Source organism: Ostrea edulis, chromosome 8 (genome assembly GCF_947568905.1).
Source record: "Ostrea edulis chromosome 8, xbOstEdul1.1, whole genome shotgun sequence".
In the NCBI taxonomy this organism is placed as follows: Eukaryota; Metazoa; Mollusca; class Bivalvia; order Ostreida; family Ostreidae; genus Ostrea; species Ostrea edulis.
The window spans coordinates 53,707,500-53,726,672 of NC_079171.1; the positions used below are offsets into that span (position 1 = coordinate 53,707,500).

The 19,173-nt window shown below is 37.1% G+C and overlaps 1 protein-coding gene across 1 annotated transcript in view; it reads right to left on the reverse strand.

Annotated features, from left to right (window-relative positions):
* Window positions 1–19,173, reverse strand: part of LOC125661898 (uncharacterized) — a 140,072-nt gene that overhangs the window by 25,382 nt on the left and 95,517 nt on the right. The window contains 12 exon segments of the mRNA XM_056146460.1: window positions 1,262–1,351; window positions 1,840–1,986; window positions 3,533–3,704; window positions 7,361–7,526; window positions 8,011–8,211; window positions 11,143–11,260; window positions 11,680–11,786; window positions 12,697–13,468; window positions 14,240–14,308; window positions 15,949–16,109; window positions 16,571–16,756; window positions 17,930–18,026. Of these exon segments, the coding sequence (XP_056002435.1) occupies window positions 1,262–1,351; window positions 1,840–1,986; window positions 3,533–3,704; window positions 7,361–7,526; window positions 8,011–8,211; window positions 11,143–11,260; window positions 11,680–11,786; window positions 12,697–13,468; window positions 14,240–14,308; window positions 15,949–16,109; window positions 16,571–16,756; window positions 17,930–18,026 (2,286 nt within the window).

Below are 19,173 nucleotides of genomic sequence, written 5' to 3' on the forward strand. Positions count from 1 at the left end.
CTGTATTCATCAAGTCAATAAATTTAGAGCTCCTTAATGCCTAGCTGTGGACATCAAGTCAATAGATTTAGAGCTCCTTAATGCCCTGTATTCATCAAGTCAATAAATTTAGAGCTCCTTAATGCCCTGTATTCATCAAGTCAATAAATTTAGAGCTCCTTAATGCCTAGCTGTGGACATCAAGTCAATAGATTTAGAGCTCCTTAATGCCCTGTATTTATCAAGTCAATAAATTTAGAGCTCCTTAATGCCCTGTATTCATCAAGTCAATAAATTTAGAGCTCCTTAATGCCTAGCTGTGGACATCAAGTCAATAGATTTAGAGCTCCTTAATGCCCTGTATTCATCAAGTCAATAAATTTAGAGCTCCTTAATGCCTAGCTGTGTTCATAAAGTCAATAGATTTAGAGCTCCTTAATGCCCTGTGTTCATCAAGTCAATAAATTTAGAGCTCCTTAATGCCCTGTGTTCATCAAGTCAAGATATTGAGAATGAATTCTTACCGTAGGGAGGCGGAATGTTAACTATCCTTAAATGTCAGACTCTTGTCTTTACATTCCACCACTTTCAAATTTTACTAGTAAGTTTACCTTTCTGTTATCTCTAACATTCAAACTACCGACTTGATCCAAAACTTACATAGAGTATGCAGATACATGTAAATATCTATTACTTGACCATTTTTAACCAACAGACTGTTGTCATCAGAACAAAATGTGTTATCAAAGTACAGATGTGAATAGGTTACGTCACAAAGTTTACAGTCATCTCAGGGTTACAATTCAGACTGAACATTGGTTTTACGTTTGCACTTACCGTTTGCTTCACATTTACACTTTAACACTTACCATTTCTTTACACTTCATACTAACAGTTTGACCCTTACACTTTACACTTACCGTTTGTTTATAGCAACACTTACCACTCACTTCACGTTTACACTTACTATTTGTTTACGTCCATACTTTACATTTACCATATTCACTTCACATTTACATTTGACACTTACCACTTGTTTACACTTTACATTAACCATTTGTTTACGTTTTCACTTTACACTTTCCACTCACTTCACATTTACACTTTACACTTACCGTTTGTTTACATTTACACTTACCATTTGTTTATGTCTACACATTACACTTTATAGTTACCACTTGTTTACATTTACACCTACCACTTGTTTACGTTTTCACTTTACACTTTCCACTCACTTCACATTTACACTTTACACTTACCGTTTGTTTACATTTACACTTACCGTTCCTACGATCGAACTGACATAGTGGAATCCCTGGATCTGGGGATAAGCTTTCCTAATGAGGTCCTCCTCAATATCCGGCATTGGAATCTGTTCATCAAAAGAGATCACGATTCAGTCTTATCACGCCTCAGACAAAACTGTTGAAATCTAATTGGTCAGATCTTGGTCATGAAAAAAATATATCAAGAGAAAAATCCGTATTGAGCGAGTAATTTATTGTCGGGTTCGACTTGGAGCCATGACAAAATGGGGAAGCAATTTGGTCAGACTAAGTTGTATGATATAGACCCACACATATATACAGTTGGAGGTCTTCAATGTGATAAATTCAATACACAGTTAGTTGGTGACCTAATACGGAAAAATACATGGTATCAGGTCACTAACTAACTGTGTAACTAATATTATACTCCACTTGAAAGTATGCAGGGCTGAGAAGGATGTGCAGTAAACAGCCTCGATGGCTTTCTGTGTCTCTGCAGTAAACAGCCTCGATGGCTTTCTGTGTCTCGCAGTAAACAGCCTCGATGGCTTTCTGTGTCTCTGCGTTTTAGGTATCACAATACAAGTCTTACCTGGTCCACCTGAGTTCCTATAATTAGAACGGGAGCGTCCGGAGCGTGACAAGCGATGGAACTTAACCAGAAATCCAGACCAGCATGTTCAAATCCCATCCTCATGTTCCACAGCAGGAGATACACAGCTCGTGATGTCAGGAAAAACTACAGGTAGAATATTAACAAAGATTAACCAGGAGATACACAGCTCGTGATGTCAGGAAAAACTTTAAGTACAGGATTACAAAAACTAACCAGGAAATATACTGTCCATTAGGTTGACAGACAAAGACAGCAGCTAGAAACAAGAAATGTTTCAGAAAACATGCCACCGGTCGTGCAAAATTCAATAGGGTTATAGGGTTATTCACATGCATCATTTGATTGATATCAATTCAAGATATCGAGTGGACAGTACTTTCCTATGTACAGAGTGGATTGACCCTTGACCTTTGAGCATGTGACCTTAAAATCAGTAGGGACCATCTACTCCTTAGGATGTACTGCTGTACCAAGTTTAGTGTCAATCGTGCAAATGATTCTTAAACTATAGGAAACAATATACTACTATATGCAAGGTGAAGATAACGAACAGTGATCAATCTCATAACTCCTATAAGCAATACAAATAGATAGTTGGGCAAACACGGACCCCTGGATATACCAGAGGTGGGATCAGGTGCCTAGGAGGAGTAAGCATCCCCTGTTGACCGGTCACACCCACCGTGAGCCCTATATTGAGCCTCCTTAGGTCATGTGATCTCAAAATCAACAGGGGCCCTCTTCTACTCACAACCAACCCACCCATGAATTATCATTATGATCAAGTGAATGGTTCTCAAGATATTGAAGAGACAACATGTGGTCTACCGACTGACTGACCGACAGGTGCAAAGCAATATGCCCCTCTTCTTTGAAAGGGAGTGGGTTATAGTAAACCATAAAATACACAATTCATTACGTCTCCAGACAAAAACAAAGGCTAGATTTAAACCAGGAATAGTACAATCAATCCATTAGGTTGAGAGACGAAAATGAAAACTGGAGATAAATGGGGCCGGTTAACTGGTCAGGACGATTTCACCCTAATCAGTACTAGAGAGATCTGACAGATTCTACCTTAATCAGTACTAGAGAGATCTGACAGATTCTACCCTAATCAGTACTAGAGAGATCTGACAGATTCTACCCTAATCAGTAGCTTATATCTGAGGGAGAGGGATCTGACAGATTCTACCCTAATCAGTAGCTTATATCTGACCTAGAGGCTATGACAGATGGATGCAAGACAAATCAACACATGTATACATTTACAGATCAATGTTTTTGCCTTTGATATCTTGACGAATTGTTATGATTGCCATTTTTTCTTGAATGCGTAGTAGTTGCAAACAATGCACGTATGAATTTTTGATAAATATTATAGTACATCTATTTCAACGGCTGAGAATTTTCTGACAGAAATGAAAATAGAATGTAAATATAACAAATGAATTTCATGAAGTATGCAGGCCTAAAGCGTCACAGTAAATATCCTCATGTATGTTTCAAAAATGAAATTTCTTTCCTAATTGTACTGTTGCACATCATAATACAACCTGCCTATCCTGGACACACAACAGGAGGCCACATACATAAAACAAAGAACGATATAACCAACTAAATTGAATTATCATTAACACCAAGTAACGGGAGAAGACAAGCTAGAAACCTGATGTGTATTGTAGTACACCGTCTGTCCAGCAAAATCCCACGCAGAGTACGTTATCTCCCCTTTATCGGGGGCCGTCACCTTCCACGATTTGATTTCAATTCCGTCCGTCAGCTGAGCATTCTGGGTCCCTGACGTTTTCTTAGAAGAACTAGTCAGTGCCTTCAGTAAACTAAAATACGGAAAAAATGTTCATACATTGAATAATTATCTTTATACAATAAACGTAATTCAACGAAAAGTGCTAATAGTGAAGTGTGGGGGATGAACAATTTTGATTCATTATAAACATTATTCGTTATTTCCAATCAGTTTATAATGAATGTTTTAAAACTAAAGGGAATGAAAATCACTTCATTGCAAGCATGAATTCATTATACATGTAAGTTTGTGTGTTGTATCTGTGTTTTACTGTAAGCATGAATTCATTATAAGTTTGTGTGTTGTATCTGTGTTTTACTGTAAGCATGAATTCATTATAAGTTTGTGTGCTGTCACTGTGTTTTACTGTAAGCATGAATTCATTATAAGTTTGTGTGCTGTATCTGTGTTTTACTGTAAGCATGAATTCATTATAAGTTTGTGTGCTGTATCAGTGTTGTACTGTAAGCATGCATTCATTATAAGTTTGTGTGCTGTATCTGTGTTTTACTGTAAGCATGAATACATTATAAGTTTGTGTGCTGTATCTGTGTTTTACTGTAAGCATGAATTCATTATAAGTTTGTGTGCTGTATCAGTGTTGTACTGTAAGCATGAATTCATTATAAGTTTGTGTGCTGTAACTGTGTTTTACTGTAAGCATGAATTCATTATAAGTTTGTGTGCTGTATCAGTGTTGTACTGTAAGCATGCATTCATTATAAGTTTGTGTGCTGTATCTGTGTTTTACTGTAAGCATACATTCATTATAAGTGTGTGCTGTCACTGTGTTTTACTGTAAGCATGAATTCATTATAAGTTTGTGTGCTGTATCAGTGTTGTACTGTAAGCATGCATTCATTATAAGTTTGTGTGCTGTATCTGTGTTTTACTGTAAGCATGAATTCATTATAAGTTTGTGTGCTGTATCTGTGTTTTACTGTAAGCATGAATTCATTATAAGTTTGTTTGCTGTATCAGTGTTTTACTGTAAGCATGAATTCATTATAAGTGTGTTCACTGTAACTGTGTTTTACTGTAAGCATGAATTCATTATAAGTTTGTGTGCTGTATCTGTGTTTTACTGTAAGCATGAATTCATTATAAGTTTGTGTGCTGTAACGGTGTTTTACCGTAAGCATGAATTCATTATAAATGTGTTTGCTGTATCTGTGTTTTACTGTAAGCATGAATTCATTATAAGTTTGTGTGCTGTATCTGTGTTTTACTGTAAGCATGAATTCATTATAAGTTTGTGTGCTGTAACTGTGTTTTACTGTAAGCATGAATTCATTATAAGTTTGTGTGCTGTAACTGTGTTTTACTGTAAGCATGAATTCATTATAAGTTTGTGTGCTGTAACTGTGTTTTACTGTAAGCATGAATTCATTATAAGTGTGTTTGCTGTATCTGTGTTTTACTGTAAGCATGAATTCATTATAAGTGTGTGTGCTGTATCCTTGATTTGCGATACTATTTACACTACAGGCACAGTGTTCTCAATCTTTTTGATTTATCTGATAATATACACTCAAACAATCTCCGGGTACAGTCCATCAAAACACTGTCTATGTAGTATAATTAAGTGGCACTTGACAAGTCAGAGCTGACATACTTTTTAGTTCTTGTGGTTTGCTTGGTTACCATGTTAATGATTGATTAAATATTGTTTAACGTCCCTCTCGAGAATATTTCACCCATATGGTGGCGTCACAACTGCCGGTGAAGGGCTGCAAAATTTAGGCTTATACTCAGCGCTTAATGGCCATTGAGCAGGGAGGGATCTTTATTGTGCCACACCTGCTGTAACACGGGACCTCAGTTTTTGCGGTCTCATCCGAAGGACCGCCCCATTTAGTCACCTCTTACGACAAGCAAGGGGTACTGAGGACCTACTCAAACCAGATCCCCACGTGATGGTTACCATGTTAAAGTGACACACACCTGGGAATATTTCCTTAGAATAAACACATTATATGGTTGTAGTACAGTTGACCTACAGTCCACAGTCCTAATTTTAGTAAAGTGACAAGAGCCATCTGCCAATTATAATGGTTTACAGAGGGAAAAGATTTATTTGTCATTTATAATGTAACAAGAGTTATGTGCCCTTTGTGATAATTTATAAAGTGACGTGGTTTATTTGCTATTCATATTGGTATAAGATGCCCTTTATAATGTTTTACAGTAACAAAAATCTGAACATAGCTCAGCCTTTTCCGTTAGGAAAAAAAACCCTCTGAAGTAAACCCAAGAATATAGTTAAAATTTGAATTGCCTCTGGCATATTGCCAACTATGTGTGTAAAATTATAACAAGAGGTACTGTGAGCAATGCTCACTAACAATACCCCCCACTTATTCCAATCTCCCAAAGGGTGTTGTTAATAGGTATAAATTACCTCTTTCCTGAGTGTCAAAATATGGTATGCCTTTGTAGAAGAAAATGGAAGATATAGTCTGAACACAAATCCATGGTATAAACCTATAATATTTTACCTTGAGATCAAAGGTCAAGGTCATAAAGAGGTCATGAATGTATATGACACATAGTCTCATCGTGATACACAGGGCTTGAAGCTAACTTTTTATGTCACCAGTCCAGCTGGAATGATGGGGTATAATTTCAACCAGTCCGCAGAAGAATTTACCAGTCCAACAGAGTTTTCCAGAAATAATTAAACATATTTCGTTAATGTTATCAAAATGAAATTTAACTCAATATGCCTCAGACAATATTGTAACACTTAAATGTGGGATTTATATTTACGAATCAGATTCGTCTGATATCTTCAGATTGAAGCATGCCAAATGTGTGTATAAAATTTCAAAAGTATATTTTCCAAAATGATGCTTTAGAAAATTAACCAGTCCCATCGGACTGACAAAAACAAATGTCAGTCAGTCCGTCAGACTTTTAACCAGTCATAGACTGACGGGCATATGTTAATTTCGAGTCCTGGATACACCCATGTCTTCTGGTATGACTATGTCAAAACCCTATAATCAATTTTGACCTTGAGGTCAAAGTTCAAGGTCATATAGAGGTCATGAAGGTACCTGACACATCGTCTCATGGTGATACACTCATGTGTTAAATATGGTATGCCTATGTCAAAGAACAAAGAAGTCATGGCCCAGACACGAATCCATTGTAAAAACCTTTAATTTTGACCTTGAGGTCAAGGTCATATGGAAGTCATGAAGGTACTCGACACATCTTCTCATGGTGATACACTCATGTGTCAAATATGGTATGCCTATGTCAAAGATCAAAGAAGTTATGGCCCGGACACGAATCTGCACAGACAGACAGATGGGCAGACAGACAGAGTGATTCCTATATACCCCCTGAACTTCGTTCGCAGGGGGTAGAAATATAGAAATATAATGATTCCATGCAGGAGTACAATATTTCAAGTACTGCCACAATCTTCCTAAAGTCACCTAAAATTTGGATCATGCCCAATCACCTGTTTTCTAACATATACAATGTCTATTTCCAGCAAGTTTTTACTACCTTCTATTAAGTCCAGTAACTACTTAATTACTTCCCTTTACCTTAATTGTTTTACCAGCATTTCTCAGACTCACAAACATAAAGTTGGTCCATACTTAATTCCTTTTTACCTTGTTTTACTTGTGTCTCCATGCTTCTGTCTATCAGTACTCCTAGTACTTTGATTACCTTGTTTTACCGGCGTCTCCCAGACCCACGAACATAAGCTTGGTCCGCCTACAGGTTGTGAATCCCCCGGCCAGCCTCTTCATGTATGCCTTGACCGATGAAAAGCCCCGACTGACCACCTCATGAGGAGGGGTCCTAAGCGAGGGGCAGTGTCGCAAGTTAACATCTACAAAAGTAAAACTCACATGAGTTACGTTAAGACTCGGTTAATCATCCATTCATCACTTTAACTGGAATTTGCATGTAACAACTCAGATTGGATGGATGATTGATTGTTGAGAATTTTTCACTCATATTGGGACGTTACCAGCTGTAAGTGAAGTACCACAAATTTAGACCTACATGTATGCTTGACGCTCAGGGCCATAGCAGTGAAGGTCCTTTAATGTGTCAATGCCTGCTGTGACACAGGACCTCTTTCAATAAAGTCAAATCCAATAAATTGTGATTCTCATTTTAAAATGTAGAGCGTTTGGCGAAGGAGCAATCACTACGTATATATATTTACGTCTTTAGGTTTGACTTGGCCATGGCACAAACGGGGCTCAAACTCATACAAGGAAGTTCAATTTCACAAACAGGGATATTTGATTTCAAATAAAGAAGTAAAATTTCACAGACAGGGGGTATCCTGCAATGTTTATACGTACTTTTCAGTTCCGGCAGAAATCCCAGTCTTGAGGACAATGTCTCCAGTAGAGGGCAGTGCTGTAGGTCCATCACCCTCAGTTTGAGCCAAGCCTTGAGTTCCAATGGCACCATGGTGATTCCCTGATATCCAAAATATAGCTCTTGTAGCTGCGTCAGGGAAAATATGATATCCGGAAAGCCTCCATATTTCTCATAAGATCCTAAAAATAGTTTTTCTCATTAGATTCTAAAAAACTTAAAATCTTATTTTCTACAATCCCCATTGATAAAATGTCCTGTAGCTTAATAAGAATTCCCAACATTGGGTGTGATTGTCTGTGTGTTGTTTTACACCCTTCCGAATATTTTTCACTCCATATTATCAAGACAACAATCACTGTACATGACGCATCACAAATTTCTGACCCCTGTACGACACCAAAGACTCTCAGCAGTGAGTTGCATGGGGTTTTTTCATTGTGACACGTGGTTGAAAATCCCTCGAGCTTTTCTTCATCTATTTAAACTATATTTTGTTCACAAAGTATAGTTTAAATAAATGAAAAAGAAAAAAAGCTTTTCTTCATCGTGATACGGATTGAGAGATCCCCAAGTTTTAATCATGATACGGGGCTGAAAACCCTTCAGTTTTTATCTATCGTGATAAGGGGCTGACAGATCCTCGAGTTGTTATCGTGATACAGGAATGAAAGACCCTAGAGTCTAAAAGTGTAAGTGAAATGTGTGTTCGAGCAGCAGTAACTACACATTTCTTTACTATCTTAGGATTGACATCCCCAGGGTACAAGACAAAGAGGGGGAGGGGATGAATCAATTACTTCCTGACCAGTGAACTCTTTACACAGTAGTCATTTATTACCAAGCCTTCCATCCAAGTCACACTACATAAGTCATTATCAGGCAATGCTTTTAGATGGTGACTGGATGACCTGTAGTCAGGGCTGAAGGACTGGAACTAATCAAATTCTGATCAAAGTCGTCACTCTTATAAAAGGAAGAGATTGTGAATAAAAAAGACATTTAGATCAAAGGTGAGCTTATGAAAGGTGAAGATAACGAACAATGATCAATCTCATAACTCCTGTAAAGGTGAAGATAACGAACAGTGATCAATCTCATAATTCCTATAAAGGTGAAGATAACGAACAGTGATCAATCTCATAACTCCTATAAAGGTGAAGATAACGAACAGTGATCAATCTCATAACTCCTATAAAGGTGAAAATAACTAACAGTGATCAATCTCATAACTCGTATAAAGGTGAAAATAACGAACAGTGATCAATCTCATAACTCCTATAAAGGTGAAGATAATGAACAGTGATCAATTTCATAACTCCTATAAAGTAGAAAATAACGAACAGTGATCAATCTCATAACTCCTATAAGCAATACAAAACAGATAGTTGGGCAAACACAGACCCATGGACACACCAGAGGTTGGATCAGGTGCCTGGGAGGAGTAAGCATCCCCTGTCGACCAGTCACACTAATAAGTTTTGTAACCCTAGAACCAGTTATATAATGTAGCATTTCATATCCCCCCCCTCCCCAAAAATGATTTATGCCATTTTGTCAGTTTGTTGCTGAAATCTGCTTGAAACATCACCCAATCAGTCCAAAACAAAAGAAAATCTGCCTGAAACATCACCCAATCAGTCTAAAACAACAGACAATTTGACTGAAACATCACCCAATCAGACTAAAACAACAGAAAATCTGACTGAAACATCACCCAATCAGACTAAAACAACAGAAAATCTTACTGAAACACCCCCCAATCAGACTAAAACAACAGAAAATCTGACTGAAACATCCCCCAATCAGACTAAAACAGAAAATCTGAATGAAACATTCCCAATCAGACTAAAACAACAGAAAATCTGACTGAAACATCACCCAATCAGTCTAAAACAACAGACAATTTGACTGAAACATCACCCAATCAGACTAAAACAACAGAAAATCTGACTGAAACATCACCCAATCAGACTAAAACAACAGAAAATCTTACTGAAACACCCCCCAATCAGACTAAAACAACAGAAAATCTGACTGAAACATCCCCCAATCAGACTAAAACAGAAAATCTGAGTGAAACATCCCCAATCAGACTAAAACAACAGAAAATCTGACTGAAACATTACCCAATCAGTCTAAAACAACAGACAATTTGACTGAAACATCACCCAATCAGACTAAAACAACAGAAAATCTGACTGAAACATCACCCAATCAGACTAAAACAACAGAAAATCTGACTGAAACATCACCCAATCAGTCTAAAACAACAGACAATTTGACTGAAACATCACCCAATCAGACTAAAACAACAGAAAATCTTACTGAAACATCCCCCAATGATACTAAAACAACAGAACATCTGACTGAAACATCCCCCAATCAGTCTAAAACAGAAAATCTGACTGAAACATCACCCAATCAGACTAAAACAACAGACAATTTGACTGAAACATCACCCAATCAGACTAAAACAACAGAAAATCTGACTGAAACATCACCCAATGAGACTAAAACAACAGAATATCTGACTGAAACATCCCCCAATCAGACTAAAACAACAGAAAAAAAACCTGAAACATCACCAAATCAGTCCAAAACAACAGAAAATCTGACTGAAACATCCTCCAATCAGACTAAAACAACAAAAAAGCTGCCTGAAACATCACCCAATCAGACTAGAACAACAGAAAATCTGACTGAAACATCCCCCAATCAGACTAAAACAACAGAAAATCTGACTGAAACATCTCCCAATCAGACTAAAACAACAGAAAATCTGACTGAAACATCCCCCAATCAGACTAAAACAACAGAAAATCAAACCTGTAAGAGCCATCTGATTAAAACTATGCAGGTTTGTGATCCGCTCCAATAATCTGATGTTGCTAATACAAAGTCAGAATATTGGAGGGGATCAAAGATCTGGTTTTAATCAGATTGTTGTGAGGGATACAGGTATCAGAGGCAGGTCATCTTATTAAAAGCAGTCATTGTAAATATTGATTCAGAGTGTCTATTAATGAGTTGGTATACAGTTTTCTTTACAGGCAGGTGCTGTCCGTCTATTATGTTTATGGTACTGTTGACAACAGTGCTGTATTGCTTACCATCAGTTCCGAATCGGGGCAGTAGAAAGAAGAGCTTGAGGTTCAGCTGTGCTATTTCTGACACTGTTAACACACCTCTCTTCTTCTGGTCCGCCTCATCAAACAAAGACTCCACAACCTACACACAAAATTAAGATTGTTTTAACTTCATCTTTGCCTGTTTTTTTTTAACTGAGAGTATATGATACTCCTGGCTGAACAGGTATAAAACTTACCTGTGTAGACAGATCATATTGACCTCTGTAGACAGATCATATTGACCTCTGTAGACAGGTCATGTTGACCTCTGTAGACAGGTCATATTAACCTCTGTAGACAGGTCATATTGACCTCTGTAGACAGATCATATTGACCTTTGTAGACAGGTCATATTGACCTCTGTAGACAGGTCATATTAACCTCTGTAGACAGGTAACATTGACCTCTGTAGACAGGTAATATTGACCTCTGTAGACAGGTAACATTGACCTCTGTAGACAGGTCATATTGACCTCTGTAGACAGGTAACACTTACCTCTGTAGACAGGAAACACTTACCTCTGCAGACAGATAGTTGGTGATGGCCGGGTTTTCTTTGTGCCAGGTTTGGTACTGTTGTCTCGTCAAACTATCAACTTCTTCATCGAAGTTCATCAGTGGAAATCCTATTAAGACACACAAGTCATTCAATATCTACTAACATTGTTATTTTCTCCAATGTATAACATAAAACAACCTCATCAGCCAGACAAAATTAGGTAAAATTCTAGAATCTTGAAGCCCAAAATGCACAGTCATTTTCAATTGTGGCATTCTTGACCCTGACTGTGACCTTAGCCACATGACTTTGACCTTCTAATTCAGTACAAAGTATCAACTTTGCAGAGTTAACAAATTATGTCCACAGTCAATTAGCTGACAATAAGTCAAACAAGAGTACCAGAAACAATGCATAATACACCCACCACAGGCTTATGTTGGGTGATTTTCTTAAGCCGTGAGAACTTTGAGTGCGGCAGTATCCGTGAGCCATCATGAAGCAGTGACATACTTTATGTACTATTAATCTTAGTTGTGAATGGTGATCAAGTTCTGTGTGTGAAATGTTTCCCTAAATTTGACTAAGTTCAACAACCTGTTAATATTTCAAACATCAAAGAAAATTAGAAAACTGTTGACAATCATAATCCCTTAACCATGTACATCTTCAAGGTGTTGACAAAGGCCATAGCTTTAAAACTGTGGGAGGACAAACACACACCCCTGGACACACCAGAGGTGGGATCAGACAAACACGGACCCCTGGACACACCAGAGGTAGGATCAGGTGCCTAGCAGGAGCAAGCATCCCCTTTTAATCAGTCACACAAATATTTAACATTGACAAATAATTTTCACCTTGACCTGACATAGGCCTCTCAGTCTAGTAAGTGAAACCAATATGGCATTTCTTCATCGTATAGTTCAAATATTGAAAATAAATGTTACCATGACAAAGGCTGAAGTCGTGTACAAAGAATACTTAAATACAATGCCTCCACAAACCCTGCTGATGGAGCAGAGTTAAGATTGTACCTTGGATGGACAAAATCTGGAGTTTTTTCAGTTCTTTAAGACCAGCTGGCAGTTTCCTCAGAGGATTGTGATCAAGGTTAAGTTCCTGCAACACAGCAAGGTTCTTGATTTCAGTCGGTAACTCCTCTAACTTCATATCGATCAAAGCTAACTTGGTGATTAAGTAAGGTTTTGAGGACTTCCTCGCGAAAAATGAGCTAATCTTCCCCAAACTCATGCCCTGCAAATGTGCTTCCTTTAGATTATTCGCTCGGAAGATGTCGTATGGCAGCTGTGTGACCTTGAGATATCTCATATTAAGGTATCTCAATTCGTTCAGAGTGGACGAATAGTCTGGCAGCGAGGTCTTTTCTTCAAAATGACAACCGCTAATGGAGAAATTTTCCAGGTTCAGCATTCTCTTAAAGAAGTCCTTCGGAAATTTCACTGTTTTAGTTAGGTCCAAATTAACTGAATTCACATTTTCAATGTAGGGGTCGAAAAGGTCGTAGGTAACATCAAGGTCATGTTGGAGGTCACTGTCACTGGTAGCCATGGAGAGTTTGTGAGCTTTACAGATACACAGAGAACCATTCTGAATGAGGTTGTTGTGGTCAGTGACAAGTTCTCCGTTATATTTAATCAAGGGTTGTCCTTGACCTTGGATGAGTTCAAGGACACATTTCGTTCCAGAGGCAGGATTGCTTTGATTTGGTAATCCTCCATATTGAGAGGCATAGAGGCTACTCAGTGTCGCAAACTGGTGAACCAGCGCATGAAGGAAGTGCTCAATCTGTAAACAATATGTTGCAATTTCAAATGTAAATCAAAAACCTTCAATAAAATATTATCATACTTTTATGTTAATTACTTGAATCTGATTGGTCTACATTTGTTACATATCCCACAGCATTAGTCACATGCTTGGAAGCAGTGACACAATCAGAGACGAGAAATAAACTGTGACCACGTACACGCCATACTGTAGATTCCTAAATATGCAGAGGAATTTATTATCACGTAATTCTGTGAGAAGCATCACTCGCGAGATAAAATTTCTAATTTTGTGAGAAGCATCACTCGCAAGATAAAATTTCTAATTTTGTGAGAAGCATCACTCGTGAGATAAAATGTCTAATTTTGTGAGAAGCATCACTCGCGAGATTAAATTTCTAATTTTGTGAGAAGCATCACTCACGAGATAAAATGTCTAATTTTGTGAGAAGTATCACTCGCGAGATAAAATTTATTATCGCGTAATTTTGTGAGAATTAAGCATCACTCGCGAGATATAATGTCTTGCTTTTAAATTTCTGTTGCTAAAACACATGTAAGAACACAACTTATGAATTCATGTTCACGCTATTTGATATATATATACGAATCATTTCACCAGATAAAGTATTCGTGTAAAATAAGGAAATCTACAGTACCTTGAAATTCACTACATGTATATTTCTCAAAACAAAGTTTCTGAAAATAAGAGTTCTCATTCTACACATGATTGTACAGTTGTAAACCTGACCATGATTTGTGCATACCTGTGACCTTGATTTGTGCATACCTGTGACCTTGAAAAACTGTCTAGGTCTTTTTCTGGCAATATGGATGAGTGTTGTGAAGGAAGAACAAGCTGAAAGAAAAATAAAAACACAATATGAAGCAAATCCACGACCTCAAACTTTGTAATTGGCCAACCCTGACTTAAATTCTAGTTATTTATCAGATGAAATTAACCCTGACTTAAATTCTAGTTATTTATCAGATGAAATTAACCCTGACTTAAATTCTAGTTATTTACCAGATGAAATTAACCCTGACTTAAATTCCATTATTTATCAGATGAAATTAACCCCGCCTTTAATTCTAGTTATTTATCAGATGAAATTAACCCTGCCTTTAATTCTAGTTATTTATCAGATGAAATTAACCCTGCCTTTAATTCTAGTTATTTATCAGATGAAATTAACACTGACTTTAATTCTAGTTATTTATCAGATGAAATTAACCCTGCCTTTAATTCTAGTCATTTATCAGATGAAATTAACCCCGACTTTAATTCTAGTTATTTATCAGATGAAATTAACCCTGCCTTTAATTCTAGTTATTTATCAGATGAAATTAACCCTGCCTTTAATTCTAGTTATTTATCAGATGAAATTAAATGCTAGCTGTTTTCTTATTAGGAATACATAACCAAAATGACAGCCAAGAGAAGACACGGTCCAAAATTAATGCTGTTCCCTTGGCGACATGTATAAACAATTCTAGAAAGGAGAAAGGACGCTGTCAATCACAATTTACTTTTTGAGGGGGTGGGGGGTGGGGTGGGGAGAGGAATGGTACACATCCTATACTTTAGCAGATTCAAGAAACTAATTCACAAAACAACAGCAAAACACGGTTATATTGATTGATTGATGTTTTCCGCCACACTCAACAATTTTTCAGTTATCTGGTGGCGCCCAGTTTTTATTGGTGGAAGAGAGAACCAGATACAATGTACCTGGAAAGAGACCACCAACCTTTCCAAAGTAAACTGGGAAACTTTCTCACTTACCGGCGCGAGCGGGATTTGAAAATGCGCCGACAGAGGTGAGAGGCCGTGTGATTTTGAGCGTGATGCTCTAACCACTCGGCCACGGAGGCCCCCCAACACAGATATAAAAAACACGGTTATAAAAAACATCCTAGGCCAGCAAACAACAGTTATGCAGTAAAACCTAGTTAGAGTGAATCCCTAGAACCAGCAAATAACAGTTCGTTATAACCAAAACTTCATTATACAGTAAAACCCAGTTATAGTGAATCCCCAGGCTAGCAAATAACATTTTGTTATAACCACAACTTCATTATACAGTAAAACCCAGTTATAGTGAATCCCCAGGACTAGCAAATAACATTTTGTTATAACCACAAACTTCATTATACAGTAAAACCCAGTTATAGTGAATCCCCAGGACTAGCAAAAAACAGTTTGTTATAACCACAAACTTCATTATACAGTAAAACCCAGTTATAGTGAATCCCCAGGGCCAACAAAAAACAGTTCGTTATAACCAAATTTCATTATACAGTATAACATGGTTATAGGAAACCTTCCAGACCAGCAGAAAACAGTTCATTATATCCAAACTTTGTTACATTCAATTGTCAAAAATTTTCATCATTTCCTTTCATAAGGTAATGAATATCATTAAAAATTTTCACAATAAGTGTGAATTTGTTATAAGTGTGTACATCATAAGCATGTTTTACTGTAATACAGCGTACCTTTTTGGCAATCAAAGCCATGTACACCCATCCCTGAAATTTACACGCCAATGTGACCTCCGGTGAAAGGTCAGATTTGGGGGTCAAGGCTTCCATGTCCATGAAGTGGAGCGGATCTCTGAGTTGGATTTTTTTCTGGGTCTGGTAGTCAATCAGCTGATCTACAATAACATGGACAGAATATTTGATACACAGGTGAGTGTTAAGGCCCATGGGACTCTCTGCTTCTTCTCGGTTGGATAATTATCAGTATTACTATTAATATCAGTGTAGATTTCTTGTGTAACGCGAGTAATTCAGATCGCAAAAGTCAAACCATGAGAACATGACATTCACGAGAGGACTGTTGATTAAAATTCCTTACATGCATTTCAGCACAAATTCTAAATCAAAACGAGTAATTTTACTTCACAGGAGGTGCAATAATAAATTCCTTGTGTTTATTTCGGACATACGAAATTTAAAATCTAGTAACTTTTGAAAGACTCAGTCTTCTCTTTGTTGGTTTCATTCATGGATTGCAGCAGTTTTATGATTTTTCATGTTGATGGTTACAGGTTGTGGCCGGGAACAAAGCTGTCAGACATGTTACACGTAATTACAAAATGTCTGATTAACTCACCTGCATAAAAACAGAGCCTGTGGACATTCAATTTCCCAAACATCCCGACACTGGGAAACAAGAAGGTCTTGGAGTTCAGGGGGTTTGGTAGAAAGGCGAAAGTGTCTTCTACAGAACCATTGGCTCCATATCCGTCCAGCCAGCCAATCAGATTCCTGCTCTGTGTTACTATCATCTGCTCTTGCACTGTGAACAGTTGTATCAAATGTAAAGGTCGAAAGATAAATGTATCAAAAAGCAATAGAATTCTCATGCAATTTTCATTTGCATTCAACAGTTTAATAGTAACTACGTATTTAAAGTTTAAGCAATTATTTAAAAAAGAGTATGATATTCCGATTCCATCAATCATTTCGATCTATAAAATTCTAAGTCAACCTAAATGGTAGACATGCAGAGCTGCCAACATTATGAAATGGAAAATAGTAAGGCGAGGCCCCCTGCCGCTGGAGATATTTTATGAATAAAGATATAACCTGATATAACCTGAGCAATTTTAGGCATATTTCAAATCCAAATTTACATCTTTTATTGATTTTATTTACTTGGGTATAAAACCATGTTACTTTAGTATACTATATAATTTTACAGTTACTCTGTCAGTTATATTATAGCAAGTTTTTTAATGTCATTTTCCCCGCCGTGAAAAATGTTGAAGTTTAATTGTCAAACAGATTGTACACTTATCATACAAACTCCCCCCTTTCTGACTTTGAAACAAATAGATGTTTACAGTGTACTTGCATGTTGTTCTTTGAATTACTAACTTTATTAGGTTTTCTTCTTTGGGGGAGTATTGTTGTTATTTCCATCAACACATGCCTTATACGCTTAGTAGCAGCTGCCATGTTGTTTATTTCAAAGCATTAAAATGATCAAGATTTTGTATACATATAGACTATGCAAACAAACTTAGTAACGACTATGGTTTGTTTCTTATAAAAGTAAAAACCAATGACGGACAGCTCTAAAACTTTCGAAATATCAAATAAGCGAAAATCGGAAGATATATAGTGAAATCGTAAGGCGTATTTTTGGCCCTAAAATCGTAAGCCTTAGGCCAAAATCGTGAGGGTTGGCAGCTCTGGGTCACATGGCATATGAACAGGACTGCATATAAGATTGTGTATATTCGGGAATTCAAAGTTTCCACATAACGTCAGGTGAGATGTATTCACCAGTATCGGTGGTCATGCATCTCTATCATATAAATGACATTTGGCATTTATATCAGGAAGTTGTGCACTTGGTCCAACACAAAAAAACACAAATATTGCCAATATGTAGAATTCTTTGCGCACATTATGACATCAAATCCTACCAATACGTAGAATTCTTTATTTAATCCATCATACTCACCAGTAGGACGATGTATATTTGTGAAACAGTTGGATCCATGAGCCAAAAGCAAGGACAGCCATTTGGTATCTGTCACCCTCAGCACCTCAGCACACCCCTGAAAGGAGACAGAAACACTTTAAAAACACCTTGCCACACCCCTGACAGGAGACAGAAACACCTTAAACACCTCACCACACCCCTGACAGGAGACAGAAACACCTTAAACACCTCACCACACCCCTGACAGGAGACAAACACCTTAAACACCTCACCACACCCCTGACAGGAGACAGAAACAATGCACACCTCTTAGGTAAGAAATAAACCTACACTCCTCAGCAACACCTCTAAAGAGATTTATATGTAAAAAAAATTATTAGACACTTCAGTACATCTCCAATGGAAAAAAATCCTGACCCCCCCCCCCCCTTCTCCCCATCATATTTCTAAAAGGGAGATAATGCACAGAAAATTGACCACCACAGCATATCAACTTTCATTAAATGAAAGAAAGACAATCAATATGTGGCAGGATATTCTTTATAACACTATAATGATATCAAAACTTGAATCAGCACAATTATAGAAAGAAATAACTTCAATACTGAGACAACCAGTCATTAATGCACCAGACCTTACTTATTCAGCACTGGCTTCTCACAGACATATAACACGCAACACCAGATCCCCTGCACCTTCACTCCGAGGATAATGCACATTTGATGAAAAAAGATAGAAATTTGCTTACCTTAGGAATAGGGGTGAAACAATACAGTACCTTCTCGATTTGATTTTCGATACTTTAGTCTCGATTCGATGATTTTCGATTCGATAGAATAGCATGTACCAAATTCTTTATAATGCTAAGATTTTCTTATGTTTCGTTGTATTTATTGCTCTCTGCAAATAAATTCTACATAATATAAAAGCGTTTAACATAAAGCAACACTCTTTTCACTTGTTCTAAAGCCGAAATGTCGCCATACCCAGGATTTAACATTGTAGTCTAGTCAATCTAGCTCAAAAATGAGCAAAACCTCAAACTAATTGCAACAGAAATGAAATTTTGATTATTCATGCAAGAAAACACATGTAAACAACATATTAAAAATCGGCTTTTGTATTTCCATGGGAAAATTGGAATTTGGGGGTAAAAGGATGTGTTTTTTCATGAAAATCGCTAAAAACTGGAAATTGAAGAAAATGTCCATTTTATGTAACATACAGTGAAAATCTCAAATTTCAACCTGGAAATGTTCGAT